The 17,757-nt window shown below is 44.8% G+C and overlaps 1 protein-coding gene across 7 annotated transcripts in view; it reads right to left on the reverse strand.

Annotated features, from left to right (window-relative positions):
* The window catches only part of TIAM2 (TIAM Rac1 associated GEF 2), a 268,861-nt gene that overhangs the window by 110,908 nt on the left and 140,196 nt on the right, over positions 1-17,757 (reverse strand). For all 7 annotated transcript variants that reach the window (XM_074397228.1, XM_074397223.1, XM_074397222.1 and 4 more), the window contains 3 exons: positions 16,348-16,783; positions 9,419-9,591; positions 5,602-5,826 (listed from right to left, as the gene is read on the reverse strand). In XM_074397228.1, the coding sequence (XP_074253329.1) occupies positions 5,602-5,826; positions 9,419-9,591; positions 16,348-16,783 (834 nt within the window). The remainder of the gene's footprint in view (positions 1-5,601; positions 5,827-9,418; positions 9,592-16,347; positions 16,784-17,757) is intronic.

Consider the following 17,757-nt stretch of genomic DNA (forward strand, 5'->3'; position numbering starts at 1 on the left):
TCGAGACCATCCTGGTCAACATGGTGAAACCCCGTCTCTACTAAAAATACAAAAATTAGCTGGGCACGCTGGCTCGTGCCTGTAATCCCAGCTACTCAGGAGGCTGAGGCAGGAGAATTGCCTGAACCCAGGAGGCGGAGGTTGCGGTGAGCCGAGATCACGCCATTGCACTCCAGACTGGGTAACAAGAGCGAAACTGTCTCAAAAAAAAAAAAAAAAAAAAAAAAAAGAATGAAACTCCATCTCATTTAATTAATTAATTAATTAATTAATTAAATCAGACCTTTGTGATGACCCTGAGCAGTAGGATATAAATAATTCCCACATGCTTAGCGTTCCATTATTGGAACACTAGGCATACATGGGTTTAAGAGAGCCAGGAAAAGTCAAAACTGTACTTTTCTCAATTATGATCAGGATGAGATTTTTGACTAGGGTGCTCCGAACACTCTGAGACACTCGTATCCACAAGTCGCATCTCAGGATAGACAGACTGTGGCTGCTGGATCCCGGAAAATCAGCACCAGGGGTGAGACATGGTACAAAGAAAACTCTGGGGAAACCGTGTCTCCTTCAGGCTCTTTGATCTGTCCCATTGCCTCTCCCATGGCCTGACACCCTACATTCTACACAGACAGAGCACTGGGAGGTAGAGCTGTACCGCCCGGGAGCCGAACTCCTAGTGTGAGCGGGTCCTGAGAGGACACAAGCGGGCTCGCGGGGACAGCGCTCCCTCCAGCGACGTGGGCAGCTTTGTTCTCGGACCCCAAATGCCTTCCACCACCTGCATTCTCTGGCAGTTTCAGCTTCCTTGTTAGAACTATTTTGTACTTTGGAGTTTGCCAGCAGGTACTCTTTAAATAATGGCATATCCTGGTTGAGCAACAGCTCCATTCAGGGATGTAAGTTACTGTCTTTAAGATTCTATAGAAGTGCTGAAAATTAAGCACCCCAGTATACATTTTCCATATCAACTGTTGAACTACTGTTGTGTCACTTGGGACCAGGCCCTTGTATCTGCACACCCAGCACAGCGCCCTCCACTGCCTGACACCTTTTGCCTTACTCTGACCTCCAAGCTGCTACCTGACGAATCTTCCAAAGATACTGTCATCACGCTTTGTCCTCATCTTAAAAACCTATACCCCCTCTTGAATGCAGAGTATAAAATAAACCTTACCATCTAAGCCTTGCATACAAGACCACTATGGGCTGAATGTGTCCCTCCAAAATACATATATTGAAATCTTTTTTTTTTTTTTTTTTTTTGAGACAGAGATTCATTCTATCATCCAGACTTGGAGTGCAGTGGCACGATCTCAGTTCACTGCAACCTCTGCCTCCCAGGTTCAAGCGATTCTCCTGCCTCAGCCTCCCAAGCAGCTGGGACTACAGGTGCATGCCACCATGCCCAACTAATTTTTTGTATGTTTAGTAGAGACAGGGTTTCACCATGTTAGTCAGGATGGTCTCAATCTCCTGACCTCATGATCTGCCCACCTCGTTGCTTTAGGTGATGGTATTAGGAAATGGGACTTTTTTTTTTCTTTTTTTGTCAGAGTCTCACTGTTGCCTGGGCTGGAGTGCAGTGGCGAAATCTCAGCTTACTGCAACTTCTGCCTCCTGGGTTCAAGCGATTCTCCTGCCTCAGCCTCCCAAGTAGTTGGGATTACAGGTGCCCACCACTAAGTCCAGCTAAATTTTTTTGGATTATTAGTAGAGACGGGGTTTCACCATGTTGGCCAGGCTGGTCCTGACCTCATGATTCACCTGCCTTGGCCTCCCAAAGTGATGAGATTACAGGCCTGAGCCACTGTGCCTGGCTATGGGGCCTTTTTAAAAGGGGTAGTGATTAGGTTATCGTTATGACTGCAATTTATACGTATAGTGTGAATATGTTATCATAGTTACTGTAAGTGCAACTCTCTGCCAAAATGCCCAGAAGGCCCAAATCTGTTTAGCCCAGCTGTGTTGGGATATTCCAATTTGGGACGACATCACATGCTAGGGTGCACCAACCTTCACGATAACCAGACACAGGTGGATATCCATACAGAGACAATAAAAAGAGAAGCCCTCAATCAGCTCAGCCTGCTCTGCTGAGACACAGACTCGTGTGGACGAGACGCTGCCACTCAGAAAGGGACCGGAGTCTGGCTTGCCATCTCCTCGACTGGACACTTCAGCCTCAGCATTCCAGCCTTGATGCCAGAGGAAGCTACTACCAGATGCCTGGGGACCTCTGTGACCAAACCTGTGCCTGTTCATCTAAGATCCCCAACCTCCTCCTAACGGGGTGAAAAACAGGAGTCGTGTGTAGGGAGACTGGGATAAAACATCTATCTTTGGCCGGGCGCGGTGGCTCAAGCCTGTAATCCCAGCACTTTGGGAGGCCGAGGCGGGTGGATCACGAGGTCGAGAGATCGAGACCATCCTGGTCAACATGGTGAAACCCCGTCTCTATTAAAAATACAAAAAATTAGCTGGGTATGGTGGCGCATGCCTGTAATCCCAGCTACTCCGGAGGCTGAGGCAGGAGAATTGCTTGAACCCAGGAGGCGGAGGTTGCGGTGAGCCGAGATCGCGCCATTGCACTCCAGCCTGGGTAACAAGAGCGAAACTCCGTCTCAAAAAAAAAAAAAAAAAAAAAAACAAAAACATCTATCTTTGTTCAGAATTGTTTGTGTGCCAACTAGCCATGTGATTCAAGCATTCAGTTACGGGGTCTTTCATCCTTCGCTGCTTCATCCACTGCGCAGGACAGTCATAATGGCAGAGCCCTCATGAAAAGGGGGAGTGGCCTTATAAAAGGTGGCCCAGAAAGATCCCTTGCCCCTTCCGTCACACGAGAATACAGTAAGAAGATGCTTCTACGACACCAGGAAGCAGGGCCTCGCCAGACACTGAATCTGCCAGCCTCTTGGATTTCTCAGCCTTCAGAACTCTGAGAAATAAATCACTCTTGTTCATAAGCCACCCGGTTTACAGTACTTTGTTACAGACCAAGACACAGATTGAAAAAGCTGCACTGCCTGTCCAACCTGACTGCCAACTCTCATCACTTCCCAACCAGAGCCCCAAGCCACCACTCGGTCACTTCATGCTTTCTCCATGCTCACCCAACCCCCTCCAGCCTGGAAATCCTTCGCCCCTCTTAACAACGTTTTAACACCATCTAGGAACCCTTCATTTCCTCAAGAACACAGTACAACCTCAACCCCCTGATCTCCCATCCTATTTGATAACTACACCAGCTGCCACTTAACTTAGACCATTTTAGAATGTCCTTTAGTTTCACGTTCATAAGGCTGGCTCTCCAACTAAATGATAAATTCTTAGAAACGGGGTCCATATTTTATAATTATGTTTATTTATTTAAGCCAAATGCATCTATTAGGTACAGCAGTGTTTGCAGCTGGGAAAATAAGCAAAAGAGAAAGAACTGGGAAGGGAGAAAGACAACCGCAGATATGAGCAAAGGAGGAGCAAAGGTAGACACAGTCAGAAGATTCATGAGGGGCAGACGTGGGAATTGTTTGGCTATTTTGCTATTGCCAATTGATGCAGTGTTCCAAATTCTTAACGTATCAATGAATGCATGCCTTTGATCAGTTTCCTATTTCTGGCAGAATTTTTTTCCTACTCATACTGAATTCTGTTTTTTGAGACAGTCTCATTCTGTCCCCAAGCTGGAGTGCAATGGCACAATCTCGGCTCACTGCAACCTCCACCTCTCTCAAGTTCAAGCGATTCTCCTGCCTCAGCCTCCTGAGCAGCTGGGATTACAGGTACCCACCACCATGCCCAGCTAATTTTTGTATTTGTAGTAGAGATGGGTTTCACCATGTTGGACAGGCTGGTCTCGAACTCCTGACCTAAGGTGATCCGCCTGCCTCTGCCTTCCAAAGTGCTGAAATTGTAGGCGTCAGCCACCACACCACACCCAGCCTCATGCAGGATTTTTCATATATACACAGATGAAAAACTTTCCAAACAAGGTTAAACATTCAGACATAAACAGAGATATGATGTAATTTGCAATTTACATAAAACACCATATGCAAAATTCCTTTCTAATACGTCACAATATGTCTAAATTGTTGTGTTACCATGAATTTTTTTTTTTCTAAAGATCCTGGTTTCTCTGTAATAACTTACCAAGTAATTAAAGGAAGAAAAATTTCAAGAACCTGCCCACTATCTATCTTCATCCCATTCCTCATTGAAGCTCCCAGGTCATTGGACAGTTGATCAGTTGTTTTGAGGGAGCTGCTGTGGATTCTGCAGTGTATCACCCGGATCCCCCTTCAAAACAGAGGCATTCCTTCCCTTTTCCAGCTCACACAGATCCCCTCGTGGAAGGTGACGTCTGCTGAAGGGAACTGCCTTGCCAGGCTGGCCTGAGAGGAACACGGCCGCCTGTTGCCTCCAAACTCTGAATGGCCCTCCCAGCTCCACAGCTCGCTGGGGGACAGGCTGCATCACAAGGGAACTTGTCCCCAGATCCTGCTCCCTCACTCCAGCTGGAGTTGTCCCTAAGAGCATTCCCAGTAAAACTTCTCACAGCTAAATCTCTCTCAAGGTCTGTCTCCTAGGAAACCTGACTTAAGATAGGGCTGCTAGAAATTCCACTAACACTTGTCTAAGTGTTTAAGTCGTCTGAGCAAAGGGAAATAAAAATTTTCATATTGCTTCCCTTCCCTAAAATGCAAACGGCATAGGAACCAACCATTTATTATAAGAATGCGGAACCGGAGCAGAGAAAAGAAAGCATTTCATGAGCTGCTTCTCTGTTATCAACAGAAAATTTACTCATTTTCTGTAATCCACAAACACAGAAACAGCTATGTTATACCAAACCACTTTTTCCAAAGCCATCATATTAGAATCTTACCTGTCTAACCTTCTAGTGCTTTTATTGCAGGGATTTTTTTTTTTCCAGAAAACATCAATATATGAGTGAATCCACCAGGCCAGAAGGCACTATTCAAATTAGAAATTAAGTTCTGGGGCCAGGTGTGGTGGCTCACGCCTGTAATCCCAGCACTTTAGGAGGCAGAGGCAGGTGGATCACCTGAGGTCAGGAGTTCGAGACTAGCCTGACCAACATAGTGAAACCCCATCTCTACTAAAAATACAAAAAGTTAGCCGGGCATGGTAGCAGGCGCCTGTAATCCCAGCTATTCGGGAGGCTGAGGCAGGAGAACCAGGAGGCGGAGGTTGCTATGAGGCAACCTGGGAAGGCGGAGGTTGAACCAGGGAGGCGGAGGTTGCTATGAGCCAAGATTGCGCCATTGCACTCCAGCCTGGGCAATAAGAGCGAGACTCTGTCTCAAAAAAAAAAAAAAAAAGAAAAAGAAAAAAAATGAGAAATTAAGTTTTGGTCACAAAATATTTTGTGGAGCCACAAAAGGTTGTAAAGCATATCATATCACTCATGTCACCACACGGCAAACATTAGGTACTAAAATGAAAAGCCACAGAAACTATTTCCCCCAGGGTGTAAGAAATACCACCAACATGTAAGCCAAGAAATACCAGCCAGTCACTGCGCAAGCGATGTGAGCAACGGAAGGAAACGCAGGTGTACACAGACAGTACCTGGTTCTCTATGGCTTTCCTGTTCTTTGGGTCGCGCACCACGGAGAGCTGCAACTCTGCCATCTTCCTCATCTTGCTGTCCATGTCTATCTTCTGAAGCAGGTTTTTGGTCTGGTTCTTCAGCAGCCGCACTGTGTCCTCTTTCCCATGCTTCTTTGCAAAAAGGGAGGCACAAGCGGAGTGTATGGCAGTGACCCAGTTTTCTAGATCTGTCTGGCTGGTGGCCTGCATACACAAAGGGAGAAAACCTGTTTCAGATCATTTTACCCCAAAAGTGCCCTCCGAAATGGCAGGCTGGGCTTGGATGTGTAAACCCAAGAAGTACTCTGGAAAAGCTGTTTAATTTCAAAAACGCATTCAACCATTCAACTCAGGTTCAGAGGTACTCGGAGCAGAGCAGAAAGCATCCTAGAGCGCTGAATAGAACAGGAACTAAAGCTAGAAACAAGCGCTGGCCCACAACACAGGAGCGATAAGGACCAGGGTAGACACAGTCATGAAACACTGTGCCACTCTCTAAAAGGATGCTTGGCTAGGCGTGGTGGCTCATGCCTGGAACCCCAGCACTTTGGGAGGCTGAGGTGGGCGGATCACCTGAGGTCAGGACTTTGAGACCAACCTGGCCAACATGGTGAAACCCTGTCTACTAAACAAACAAAAATTAGCCAGGCATGGTGGCACGCACCTGTAATCCCAGTTACTTGGGAGGCTGAGACATGAGAATCACTTGGACCTGGAAGGGGAAGGTTTCAATGAACTGAGATTGCACTACTGCACTCCAACCTGGGTGACAGAGTGAGACTCTGTCTCATAAATACGTACGTACATACATACGTACATACATACATACATAAAATACAAAGATTAGGCAGGTGTGGTGGTGCACACCTGAAATCCCAGCTACTTGGGAGGCTGAGACAGGAGAATCACTTGAACCCAGGAGGCGGAGGTCGCAGTGAGCTGAGATCACGCCATTGCACTCCAGCCTGGGCAACAGAGCAAGACTTTGTCTCAAAATAAACAAATAAATAAAAGGATTCTTGTCTTCAGAATTTTAACAGAATGAGTAAACATTAGGACCAGAATATGAAATTTTGAAACCTGGATATATTACATCTACAATACGGCCTCAATACAAAAAAGTATAAATAAAAGTATATTGAGGGAAACAAAATAACGCTATTGTCTTTGAATACAGGAAGGTTCTTCCTTTCTCTACTTTTCAATGACTTCTAACACAAAGACCATATGCTATTTTTATAAAAGAAAAATATTTTATTTTTGGCTGGGCACAGTGGCTCATGCCTGTAACCCCAGGACTTTTGAGCCCAAGAGTTCAAGACCAGCCTAGAGAACATAGTGAGTCCCCATGTCAATTAAAAAATAATAATAGGCCCAGTGTGGTGGCGCATGCCTGTAATCCTAACAATTTGGAAGGCCAAGGTGAACAGATCACTTGAGGTCAGGAGTTCAAAACCAGCCTGGCCAACATGGTAAAACCCCATCTCTACTAAAAATACACAAAGAAAAAAAAATCAGCCAGTTGCGGTGGCGGGCACCTATAATCCCAGTTACTTGAGAAGCTGAGGCAGGAATTCAAGAATTGCTCGAACACAGGAGGTAGAGGTTGCAGTGAGCTGAGATCACATCACTGTACTCCAGCCTGGGCAATAGAGTCCATCTCAAATAATAATAATAAATTTATTTAAAGAAAAAAATATTTTAAAAATAATAAGCAAAGTTTGAATAAAGCACAGCAGGCAAATAGGTACGATTCTAAGCAGACTGAGAAGGACTTTCAGTTCTCTTGACGTCCAGAAACAGCCACACACATTAGAGTCACAGGGTCAAATCTCAAGTGGCCTCTGGGATCACAAAATAGGACCACCTGGGAAAATTTTGCTGTTATTGTTTCTGAGACAGGTCTCAATCTGTCTCCTGGGCTGGAGTACAGTGGCACAATCATAGCTTACTGCAACCTTGACCTCCTGAGCTCAAACAATCCTCCCGCCTCAGCCTCCCAAGTAGCTGGGACCACAGGCACGCACCACCATGACCCGCTAATTTTTTTATTCTTCGTTTGTAGAGATGGGGCCTCGCTATGTCGACCAAGCTGATTTCAAACTCCTGGTCTCAAGCCATCTTCCTGCCTCAGCTTCCAAAGTGCTGGGATCACAGGAGGGAAAACTCTTAAAACTAAGGACGTTTTGCCTGAATCACAAAATAAAATGTTCATTTCACACTTACCACTAAGAAGCCCACGCACAATTCACCTAAGATTTTGCTTTTTTTTTTTTTTAATCTTCCCTACAATTCAGACTAACATAAATTCATTACTTTGCTTTAAAGCATCATAGAAGGTTTTAAGCAACCTTTCTGTTAGGAAAATGAAAATCAAATCTCAGGCCCGGGCTCTAGTTAGTCAAGTCAATTTGAGAAGGCAGTACAACTAAAGAAAGTCCCAGGGAGTCTACCCAGTGCTGGCCCCAGGAGGAGCACTTCAGAGCATTCTAGACTCCCAGAGTCAGCCTAGAGGGCCATTACTCTGCAGGGCTTCTGAGGGCACCCAGGACCATCTTTATGAGAGATCTAAACCCAGGCTTTATGAGGCTTTCCATAAAACTTCCAGTCAGATGGAACCTTCAGCCGACACTGTCTATGTCAAGTACTGGATATAGGCTGGGAGGCATTTAAGCAGCACAGTTCACTTCCCAGCTATCACTCTCACCTCTTCTGAATTAATAACCATAATTATCATTTCGCTGGCACTTAACACACACATGATGTTATTTACTCTCACAGCAATCCTGTAAGCCATTATTATCCTACTGGGCAAAGGACTCAACGCTCAGAGAAGTCTGCTGCATGCTCCAAGATCACTTACAAACTCAACACTAACAAAAGCTCCAGGATTCAAACCTAAGCCTGGCCCCAGTGCTGATGGCTCAGTACCACCATGCTCTGACATCTCATTGGCCAGAAAGTCACTGAAAATTCTTAACAGTAGATACCCTGAATCTTAAGATCCTAAGACCACTTCCACAGGCAAAGAAGACCTCATAGCATTTGCCTGTGAGGGTTTTCCTGAAAATCTCTGACATCCACTGAGATTCGTGGGAAGAACCCAAGCCTCTCCCATCAATATTCTCCAAGCTTCATTTAAAAAGCCCCAAATCTGAGAATCTTGACCATTGCACTCACTGGATCACAAGCTACTCCAGAACAAGGATCATGATTTTTTCTCTTTGTGTCCCAATAAGCATCTCCTGGGCCACAGCCTGGGACTTCAGAGGCACCTGAAAAACGCCCTCTGTGTGAATGACTGCACTGGTGATGGCCCAGTGACCTTGGCAGTCAGCAGAGGCCAATTTCTCTTGCTTAAGGCCAAATCCAAAGCCTGACTAAGCATTTATTCAATTTCATTTCCAAGTTTTGCCTTTTCTGTTCCTTCTTATTCTAGCAATGCATAAGCTATTTTCTTTTTTGTTAAGATGGAGTTTTGCTTTGTCGCCCAGGCTGGAGTGCAATGGCATGATCTCGGCTCACCACAACCTTCACCTCCCCGGTTCAAGCGATTCTCCTGCCTCAGCCTCCTGAGTGGCAGTGATTACAGGCACCTGCCACCACACCCAGCTAATTCTTTCATATTTTTAGTAGAGATGGGGTTTTACCATGTTGGCCTGGGTGGTCTTGAACTGGTGACCTCAGGTGATCCACCCGCCGCGGTCTCCCAAAGCACTGGGATTACAGGCATGAGCTACTGCACTTGGCTACAATTCATAAGCTATTACCTCCAGTTACAAAGTACCAGCAGTACCTGGAAAAGGTAGACATCTCCAAAGGAGTTGCTGAGACAGAACACGTTTTCTTTCTTGGGATGTTCTGGAACAGACTGCACTATGCTGTCTTCGGCAAACAGAGCACACCGAGGGGCACTGCTCTGATCCGTGGAATTCTTCCCATACGTCTCATAAAACAGCAGCGTGCATCCTGTGAAACAGAGAAGCAAAAGAACATCCCGGTCAGGCCTGGAGATGCGGGAAAGAACTGGGAAGGTAAGTGACAGTTTTAAAAACACCTGAGTGAGACAATCATGCGATAGAAACATGGTAAACAAGGAAAAGTGGCATCCGAAGCACACCTAGTCGTATCAGAATGAACCTGAATGAAAATGAGATGGCTTTGTAAATGTCATATCAGTAGTAACAATACCACAAACAGTAAGCCATTGCTTAACTCTTCTAAATACTCCACATGTACTGGCTCAATTAATCCCCATAGAGCCCCTAAGGCAGGCAGGGGTATTTAGCCCACTCTACTGTAACCCAAAAAGTATCTGGGACAGTCTCAATCCATTGAGAAGTTTATTTTGCCAAGGTTAAGGACATGCCTGAAAGAAGAGAACACAGAATCACAGAAACAGTCTGCGGTCTGTGCCTTTCTCCAAAGATGATGCTGAGGACTTTAATGTTTAAAAACTAAAAGTGGGCTGGAGGGGAAAGAGGGAGAGTGTGTAATCCACCTGCTGCAAGGGCAAAGGAGCAGGCAGGGAAAGTGTCAATCACATAATCATCCAGCACTTGGTGAATCAGCACTTAAGATAAGATAAAGTGATGGCCAGGCGCTGTGATTCATGCCTGTGATCCCAGCACTTTGGGAGGCCTAGGCGGGTGGATCATGAGGTCAAGAGATCAAGACTATCCTGCCCAGCAGGGTGAAACCCCATCTCTACTGAAAATACAAAAAATAGCTAGGAGTGGTAGAAGACACCTGTAATCCCAGCTACTCAGGAGGCTGAGGCAGGAGAATCACTTGAACCCAGGAGGCAGAGGTTGCAGTGAGTCAAGATTGTGCCACTGCACTCCAGCCTGGCAACAGAGCAAGACTTGTCAAAAAAAAAAAAAAAAAAAAAAAAGTGAACACAGAGTAGCTAGCTACCTGTAGGGATATTTAACCTTTTATCTATAGCTGCTGCTTAGGAGCAAAAGGAAAGGCAGCTTCTTGCATGACAGCTTTTGACTTAATTTATTTTCCTTCTGGCATCATGAATTGGGGTCCCCAGCCTTTATTTTCCTTTCACACTACAAATGAGAAAACTGAGAGATCGAATCACTTGCAGGGGTCCCACCGCTGCACCGTGGAGCAGCAGGGATGTGAACTCAGGCCCTCTGGCCCCCAAACCCTCATCCTTAAACACAACACCACATTATTTAGGGAATCTCGATGTGAGAGTCCGAAGAAAATGCCATACTCACTTATTCCATTAACAATCAATGGGAACAAGGAAAACTGGACCTAACTGTGGAACTTTGGCATTTATGAGAAAGTACGCAGCCTATTCTCCAAATGCCATGTAAAATAACTTCATTTTTAGTATTTCCTTTTATCTCACAGTAACAGAAAACACTGCTTAAGGGAGAAAAGTCAAACTAAATGTGCCTGAATTTTAAAACAATACTACAAAAATACTACAACATATGCTTTCAAGTACTTATGTTTCCCCTCATACACTAATAAAGTATTGCAGGTAGAAGTTATTAAGTGTTTGCTTCATTAATTAGAAATAGCATTATAATGAGATACCATCTCACACTAGTTAGAATGGCGATCATTAAAAAATCTGGAGACAACAGACGCTGGAGAGGGTGTGGAGAAATAGGAACACTTTTACACTGTTGGTGGAAGTGTAAATTAATTCAACCATTGTGGAAGACAGTGTGGCGATTCCTCAATGACCTAAAAATAGAAATCCCATTTGACCCAGCGATCACATTACTGGGTATATATCCAAAGGATTGTAAATCATTCTACTATAAGGACACATGCACACGAATGTCACTGCAGCACTGTTTACAATAGCAAAGACCTGGAACCAACCCAGATGCCCATTGATGGTAGACTGGACAGGGAAAATGTGGTACATATACACCATGGAATATTATGCAGGCATCAAAAACGATGTTCGTGTCCTTTGTAGGGACATGGATGAACCTGGAAACCATCATTCTCAGCAAACTGACACAAGAGCATAAAATCAAACACCACATGTTCTCACTCATAGGCAAGTGTTGAACAATGAGAACACATGGACACAGGGAGGGGAGCACTACACACTGGGGTCCGTTGGGGGGAAATGGGGGAGGGACGGGGGGGTGGGGAGGTGGGGAGAGATAGCATGGGGAGAAATGACAGATATAGCTGAGGGGAAGGAAGGCAGCAAACCACACTGCCATGTGTGTACCTATGCAACAATCTTGCATGATCTTCACATGTACCCCAAAACCTAAAATGAAATTAAAAAAAAAGAAATAGCATTATAACTATTAGACACAAATTTTAAGCAAATTAATGCTTCTAAGATGCTCACAGGTGTGTTCTCTTGTGTACGTTGACTATCTCCTCAAATCTGTATCCTATAAACTTTTTGACCACTTCCCACGTGCCAATCTCCAGCATGTGAATGACAATGATATGCCCACCATCTGGGTGCCTCAGAAGCACCTTTCACATTGACAGGAAAGAAACACCAGCCAGCCTTCACTGTGAATAAACACCTGGGCTTCACTTAACGGTACTTTACCCTAATGTGCTTGTGTCCTCATTCATAAAAGTTCAGATTTCTTAAAAAAATATTTCAGTCTTTCCAATTTCATTACTTCCTTTAAAGTCAGTATTGCTATGAAAAAATAAGTTTATACAAAAGAACCCATAACAGCACACAGAAGCCAAGAAAGAAAGAAGCCTGCACCAAGCTTGGCCTTCAGAAACACTACTTTCTCCCTCCACGGTACTTTATGATCTCAAGAAACACCACACATCCGCTCCTCCCCGCAAATAAAACTCATCCAAACTAAGAGACTGACAGAGCTCAAATATGACAAACAAGGGGAAGGAGCAAGAGCTGCTGCTTGCAGTCCTGGCCAGTATCTTTTTCCAGTCACCAACGCAGCAGTTAAACAATAACCCCGGTCCCGAGGACCAGGGCAAAGGGGACAGAGCAGCTCCAGCTGCACCCACGTCCAAGTTCTTTCCAATGGGCTCACGTTTACTTCCCAGCTTCCCTAATGCTGGAATCCCAACCGCCATGGTTTAAACCGTGGCAGCTAGAGGAAATACACACAAACCTTGAGCCGATGCCAAAATGCCACCAAACCCAACAACCCGTGGACAACAGACCACAGCTCTAACTTGGAGGCATGAAATCAAAACAGGGCATTTCACGTTAGAGCCAGGCCAGGATGAAAAACAATACGCAGAATTGTGTGGCTATCGAATTCACAAAATCAGGAAATCCAATCTTAACTCTGTTACATCAAGTTGAACTTCAAGGGACTCTGCATCTCTAAGGGGGCCCTGGTTCCAGTGGAAAGGGGCGGCACCCACATCAGTGAAGCCTCTGCCATTCACCCCAGTGCCGGTGGCCACTGGCCCCGCCCAGTCCCTACCAAGTGCTGGTCTTGGCTTGGTTGGGTCGCTGATACTGGACGTTCTTGCCATGGTAGCAGAAACAGAAAACAGATTGGCATAGCAATGGCAGTTCAGGAATAGAGAGGTAATATTGGTAGAAATTCATAGATACTAGTAGAACTATCACCCAGGGAAGGAGGACAATTCGTCTTGGTTCTCCCTCAAATCTGCCCTTTCTATGATACCCTCTTGGCCTCCAATCCTGCTGCTGGCCTATCTCAGGGCAGAATCACCAGCATGCTGAAATTAGTGTATGAACTCCTCTCCTGACACTGACCGTCACTCAGTCTGTTGCGCATTTTGAGGGATGTTTCATGACCTTGCCAGCTCTTCAGCCCAGGAAGTCCCCAGTGAACTGCATGAAAATCCACTCATGGGAAAAGACCAATGGAAAGCAGAATTACCCTTGTTAAAAATTTATTACATCCTCCAAAGCCTTGAAACACATTTACGTCCCCAGCATACCTACACATTCCATGTAGGTAACAAACCAGATGGTTTGTTAATAACGGCTCTCTCCAGAAAACCGTTTCCCATTTATTGACATAGATACTTTAGGGATAATTTTCAAATTAGGCTTAAATGTAAGTATGTGTGTATACACATATCTGGGTTTTTAACTAAGGTTAAACCAAACAGTTAAGTCCAAACTTTACAACTTGGATTCTAAGCCAAGAAATCAGAATTCAACACACTGAATTCCCAGAGGAAAGAGGTATAGAAAGCCACATGGAAAAGGTTACGTGGGGAAAAAACATGTTTATCGCATGTCTAGCCTTGGCTGCAAAGGAAAGGAAGGAATGTGTGCTTGATAACGTTTATACTACAAAGCACCCTTTATCCATGGATCCTGAAGTGTTTTACAAGCAAACACCAGGAAAGCAGGGCCTAGCCAAGACTACAAATCTGGCAACGGTCAGTGACAACTCAGGTTCATCGTTACTTCTGAAGTTGGTAGCCAGAAGTTCTTGGTCTACCTTTTGAGATAAAACACACGGACCTGCCAGTCAGCTCTTCCAGCCCTTAAGCGGCATGTGCCTGAGTTGCCCTCAAGAAGCCTGCAACAAGTTGGCTCTGGATAAATGTGGTCAGTAGCAGAGAAATCAACAAGGGAGCGTCTTTCTGCTTGCCCACAGCTGTCACTGTTGTTTTTCACATTAATTTAGAATCAGCCTGTCTCCTATCTCTTAGTCCCATCCCAACCTCTGCAGGCCCAGAATAAATTCAATGCCTTTTCTACACACTGCTGTTCACTCTCATCCAGTTCTTATTTTCTCCATGCTAAACATCCCTAGATCTTTATACCCTCTTCATGTAGCATGGCTCCAAATCCCCTTGTTGTCACCTATGGACCTGATTCTCAAAGTGGTATGTTCTCTCTCTCTCTCTCTTTCCCTCTCTCTCTCTCATACATACACATACACACATACATACACACATACACACACATACACACAGACATACACACACATACACACACACCCTGCCTCCCAGTCCAACACCCCCACCCCTGGGGTGATGTATGTATATTGGGGGTTTTCAAATCCATACGCAGGGAAGAAATTCTCAAAGCACTAATTTTAAGCAACAAATTCTACATTAAAAAAAAACAGACACATGGCACATGGTAGGGTAACATGCATCTGTTCTAAGTATTATTATCATGTGACTAGGAGGCCGCTAACTATGATTCACAAATAGTCCCAGATGTTCACCTCCTTAGGGAATATGTTCACTCTTTCCCCATTCAGGGATCCTTTGGGAGAACCTTTCAACAATCAATCTCTCATTTCCTAACAAGTCTCCGGCAATACTGTGCCCACAAGGAGGGAAATGAGCAACTCTGACCAAGGCAAAGAAAGGAGAGACTGTCATCTCCTTTGCAGGAGACACAGCATCTTTAAGGAAGTAGCTAATCCACATGACACCTCTAACAGTGTAGCTGATCATCACGGGACATCTCTAATGAGATAACTAAAGATCACATTTGCTTGACAAAATCACATTTACTTTTTCAGCCACATCACCTTGGAAACACGTGGCCTGCAAATTCAACCCCAACATCTTTTTCACCCATATTACTTTTTTTTTTTTTTTTTTTTTGAGATCGAGTTTCACTCTTGTTGCCCAGGCTGGAGTGCAATGGCATGATCTTGGCTTTTTGCAACCTCCTCATCCCAGGTTCAAGTGATTCTGCAGCCTCAGCCTCCCAAGTAGCTGGGATTACACACACCTGCCATAGTGCCTGGCTAATTTTTGTATTTTTAGTAGAGGCAGGGTTTTGCCATGTTGGCTGGGCTGGTCTGGAACTCCTGAACTCAGGTGATCCACCTGCCTCAGCTTCCCAAAGTGCTGGGATTACAGGCGTCAGCTGCCACGCCCAGACTTACTCATAATAGGTCAGCTGCCACGCCCAGACTTACTCATAATAGTTTGCAGCCGAATCTCCCTATCTTGTCCTTGGGTAGCTATCTGACTTTTACACCTTAAAGCAGAACTTTCTTATCTTTTTCAAATTTAATCCTATCAGATTTAGCCCATTTTTGCATTTTTCCAAATCGTTTCTGCCATTTGGTACAGAAATTTGCCTCTCTAGTATGGAGAAGAAAACCTCTTTGGAGTTCTGAACATGTACAGAATGTGAAATTCAGAAGCTACCTTCCAAATAACTAAACTACCTTTGGTTACTGATGTTTTTTCTCCAAACGCAGGGAAAGTATCAAATAATGGTACAGGCATGCCTATAAAATAAGCAATAAGTACTAAATCCAATCATTATATTTGGCCAGGCGCAGTGGGAAGCCAAGGCAGGCAAATTGCTTGAGGTCAGGACTTATGAGAGCAGCCGAGTCAACATGATAAAACCCCATCTCTACTAAAAATTAGACAAAAATCAGCCAGGCATGGTACACATGCCTGTAATTCCAGCTACTCGGGAGGCTGAGGCACGAGAATTGCTTGAGCCTGGGAGGCAGAGGTTGCAGTGAACTGAGATCGTGCCACTGCACTCCAGCCTGGGCAACAGAGCAAGACTCTGTCTCAAAAAAATAAACATAAATAAAAATTCAATAATTATTTATTAGACTGCATAATACGTGTGAATAGTAGGTAAAGCCTATGACACAGGTGTGAGAAAATATCTGTAATAGGGCATGCCACGGATCCTGTGTCAAACCTCTCATGTGAACTCAACCCAATGCTAGCTCCTGGCACTTCCTGGGAAAGACCACGGCTAGAGGAAATTATTTCAGTGGCCTCAGCCGCTGATACTGCACTCACCTTTCAGTGTTACCCAGTACTGTTTCCATTTCCTTCGTGCCACTAGCTCCAGCTTCCTTTCCTTTTGCACCGTGACCAGGGGCTTGAAGAAGAGCCACCCGGCTTTCCGAACCACGCCCTGCTCCTTCTCAAAGAGAAGATCCAGCTGTTCCAGAGAGCTGAGAGACTCGCTGCTGGACTCGGCGGTTTCTGTAGAGGTTTCAGCGTTCTCAGTGTTGGTCCTGCTCATCTCCAACTCTCGCATGAAATTTTCATAAATGTTCTGTCGGAGGGGATCGCTGCCAATCGCATGCGTGGATTCACTTCTCTGAGACAGGATCTGAGCAGAGCCCCCTGACCACAGAAAGGCAGATGTCTGGGAGGACCCCTGCACATCAGTATTCAGTCCATCAGAGCGACTATCAAAGTAGTCACTGCCCTCCTTGGACCTCGGCTCCTGTGGGAAACACACATGATCACCCATCAGAGGTTACAGCTATCCAAAGCATCCCTTCTTAAACACAGCATAAGTGTAATACCGGTGGCTGCTAATAATGTAATGCAAAGCAAGATTCTTGTCACAAAAATACATCTTTAATCATCAAGTCTTCATACCAGAAAGAATTTTAGAAAGAGTATTGCCCAAGCCAATTTATATCCAGTGGAGTTAGCATTTAAAGAGGTAAATAAAATACCAACAGCTGTCCTAAATCTAACCTATGCTTAGCATCAAGAAATTAACTAGTATGTTTACAACACACTTGTGAAGATTACTAAAATGATGTTTCTTTCTGCTTTGCTAACCATGAATCAGTATATTCCAGGAAAGAAGTCATATTTTTGCAATTTATTTTTCCTCTGGATCATCTGAAGCTAAATTAGGAAATTACTAGTACCATGGTAGGGTGAGGAAGTTAGGGACTCATATTTTTATGCAAAACCCAAAAACTTCTCTTCCACTCCCTACAGTCCCCAGCCTGTGGCCAAGTGCTCAGGTCTAGACTCTAGACTTGGAGATCTCTAGTATCTTATTTTCCCGGTTCACATAGTAAAAATAATAGTTGGCGTGGTGGCTCATGCCTGTAATCCTAGCACTTTTGGAGGCCAAGGCAGGCTGATCACCTGACGTCAGGAGTTCGAGGCCAGTCTGGCCAGCATGGTGATACTCTATTGCTACCAAAAATACAAAAATTAGCCAGGTATGGCGGTACACACCTGTAATCCCAGCAATTTAGGAGCCTGAGGCAGGAGAATTGCTTGAACCTGGGAAGTGGAGGTTGCTGTGAACCGAGATCACGCCACTGCACTCTAGCCTGGGCAACAAGAGCGAAACTCCATCTCAAAAATAAATAAATAATAAAAATACTACTACACTTAGGATTCCTTATCCATGAAGGGTATCCATCTCAAAAATAAATAAATAATAAAAAT

Source organism: Saimiri boliviensis, chromosome 4 (genome assembly GCF_048565385.1).
Source record: "Saimiri boliviensis isolate mSaiBol1 chromosome 4, mSaiBol1.pri, whole genome shotgun sequence".
Lineage (NCBI taxonomy): Eukaryota > Metazoa > Chordata > Mammalia > Primates > Cebidae > Saimiri > Saimiri boliviensis.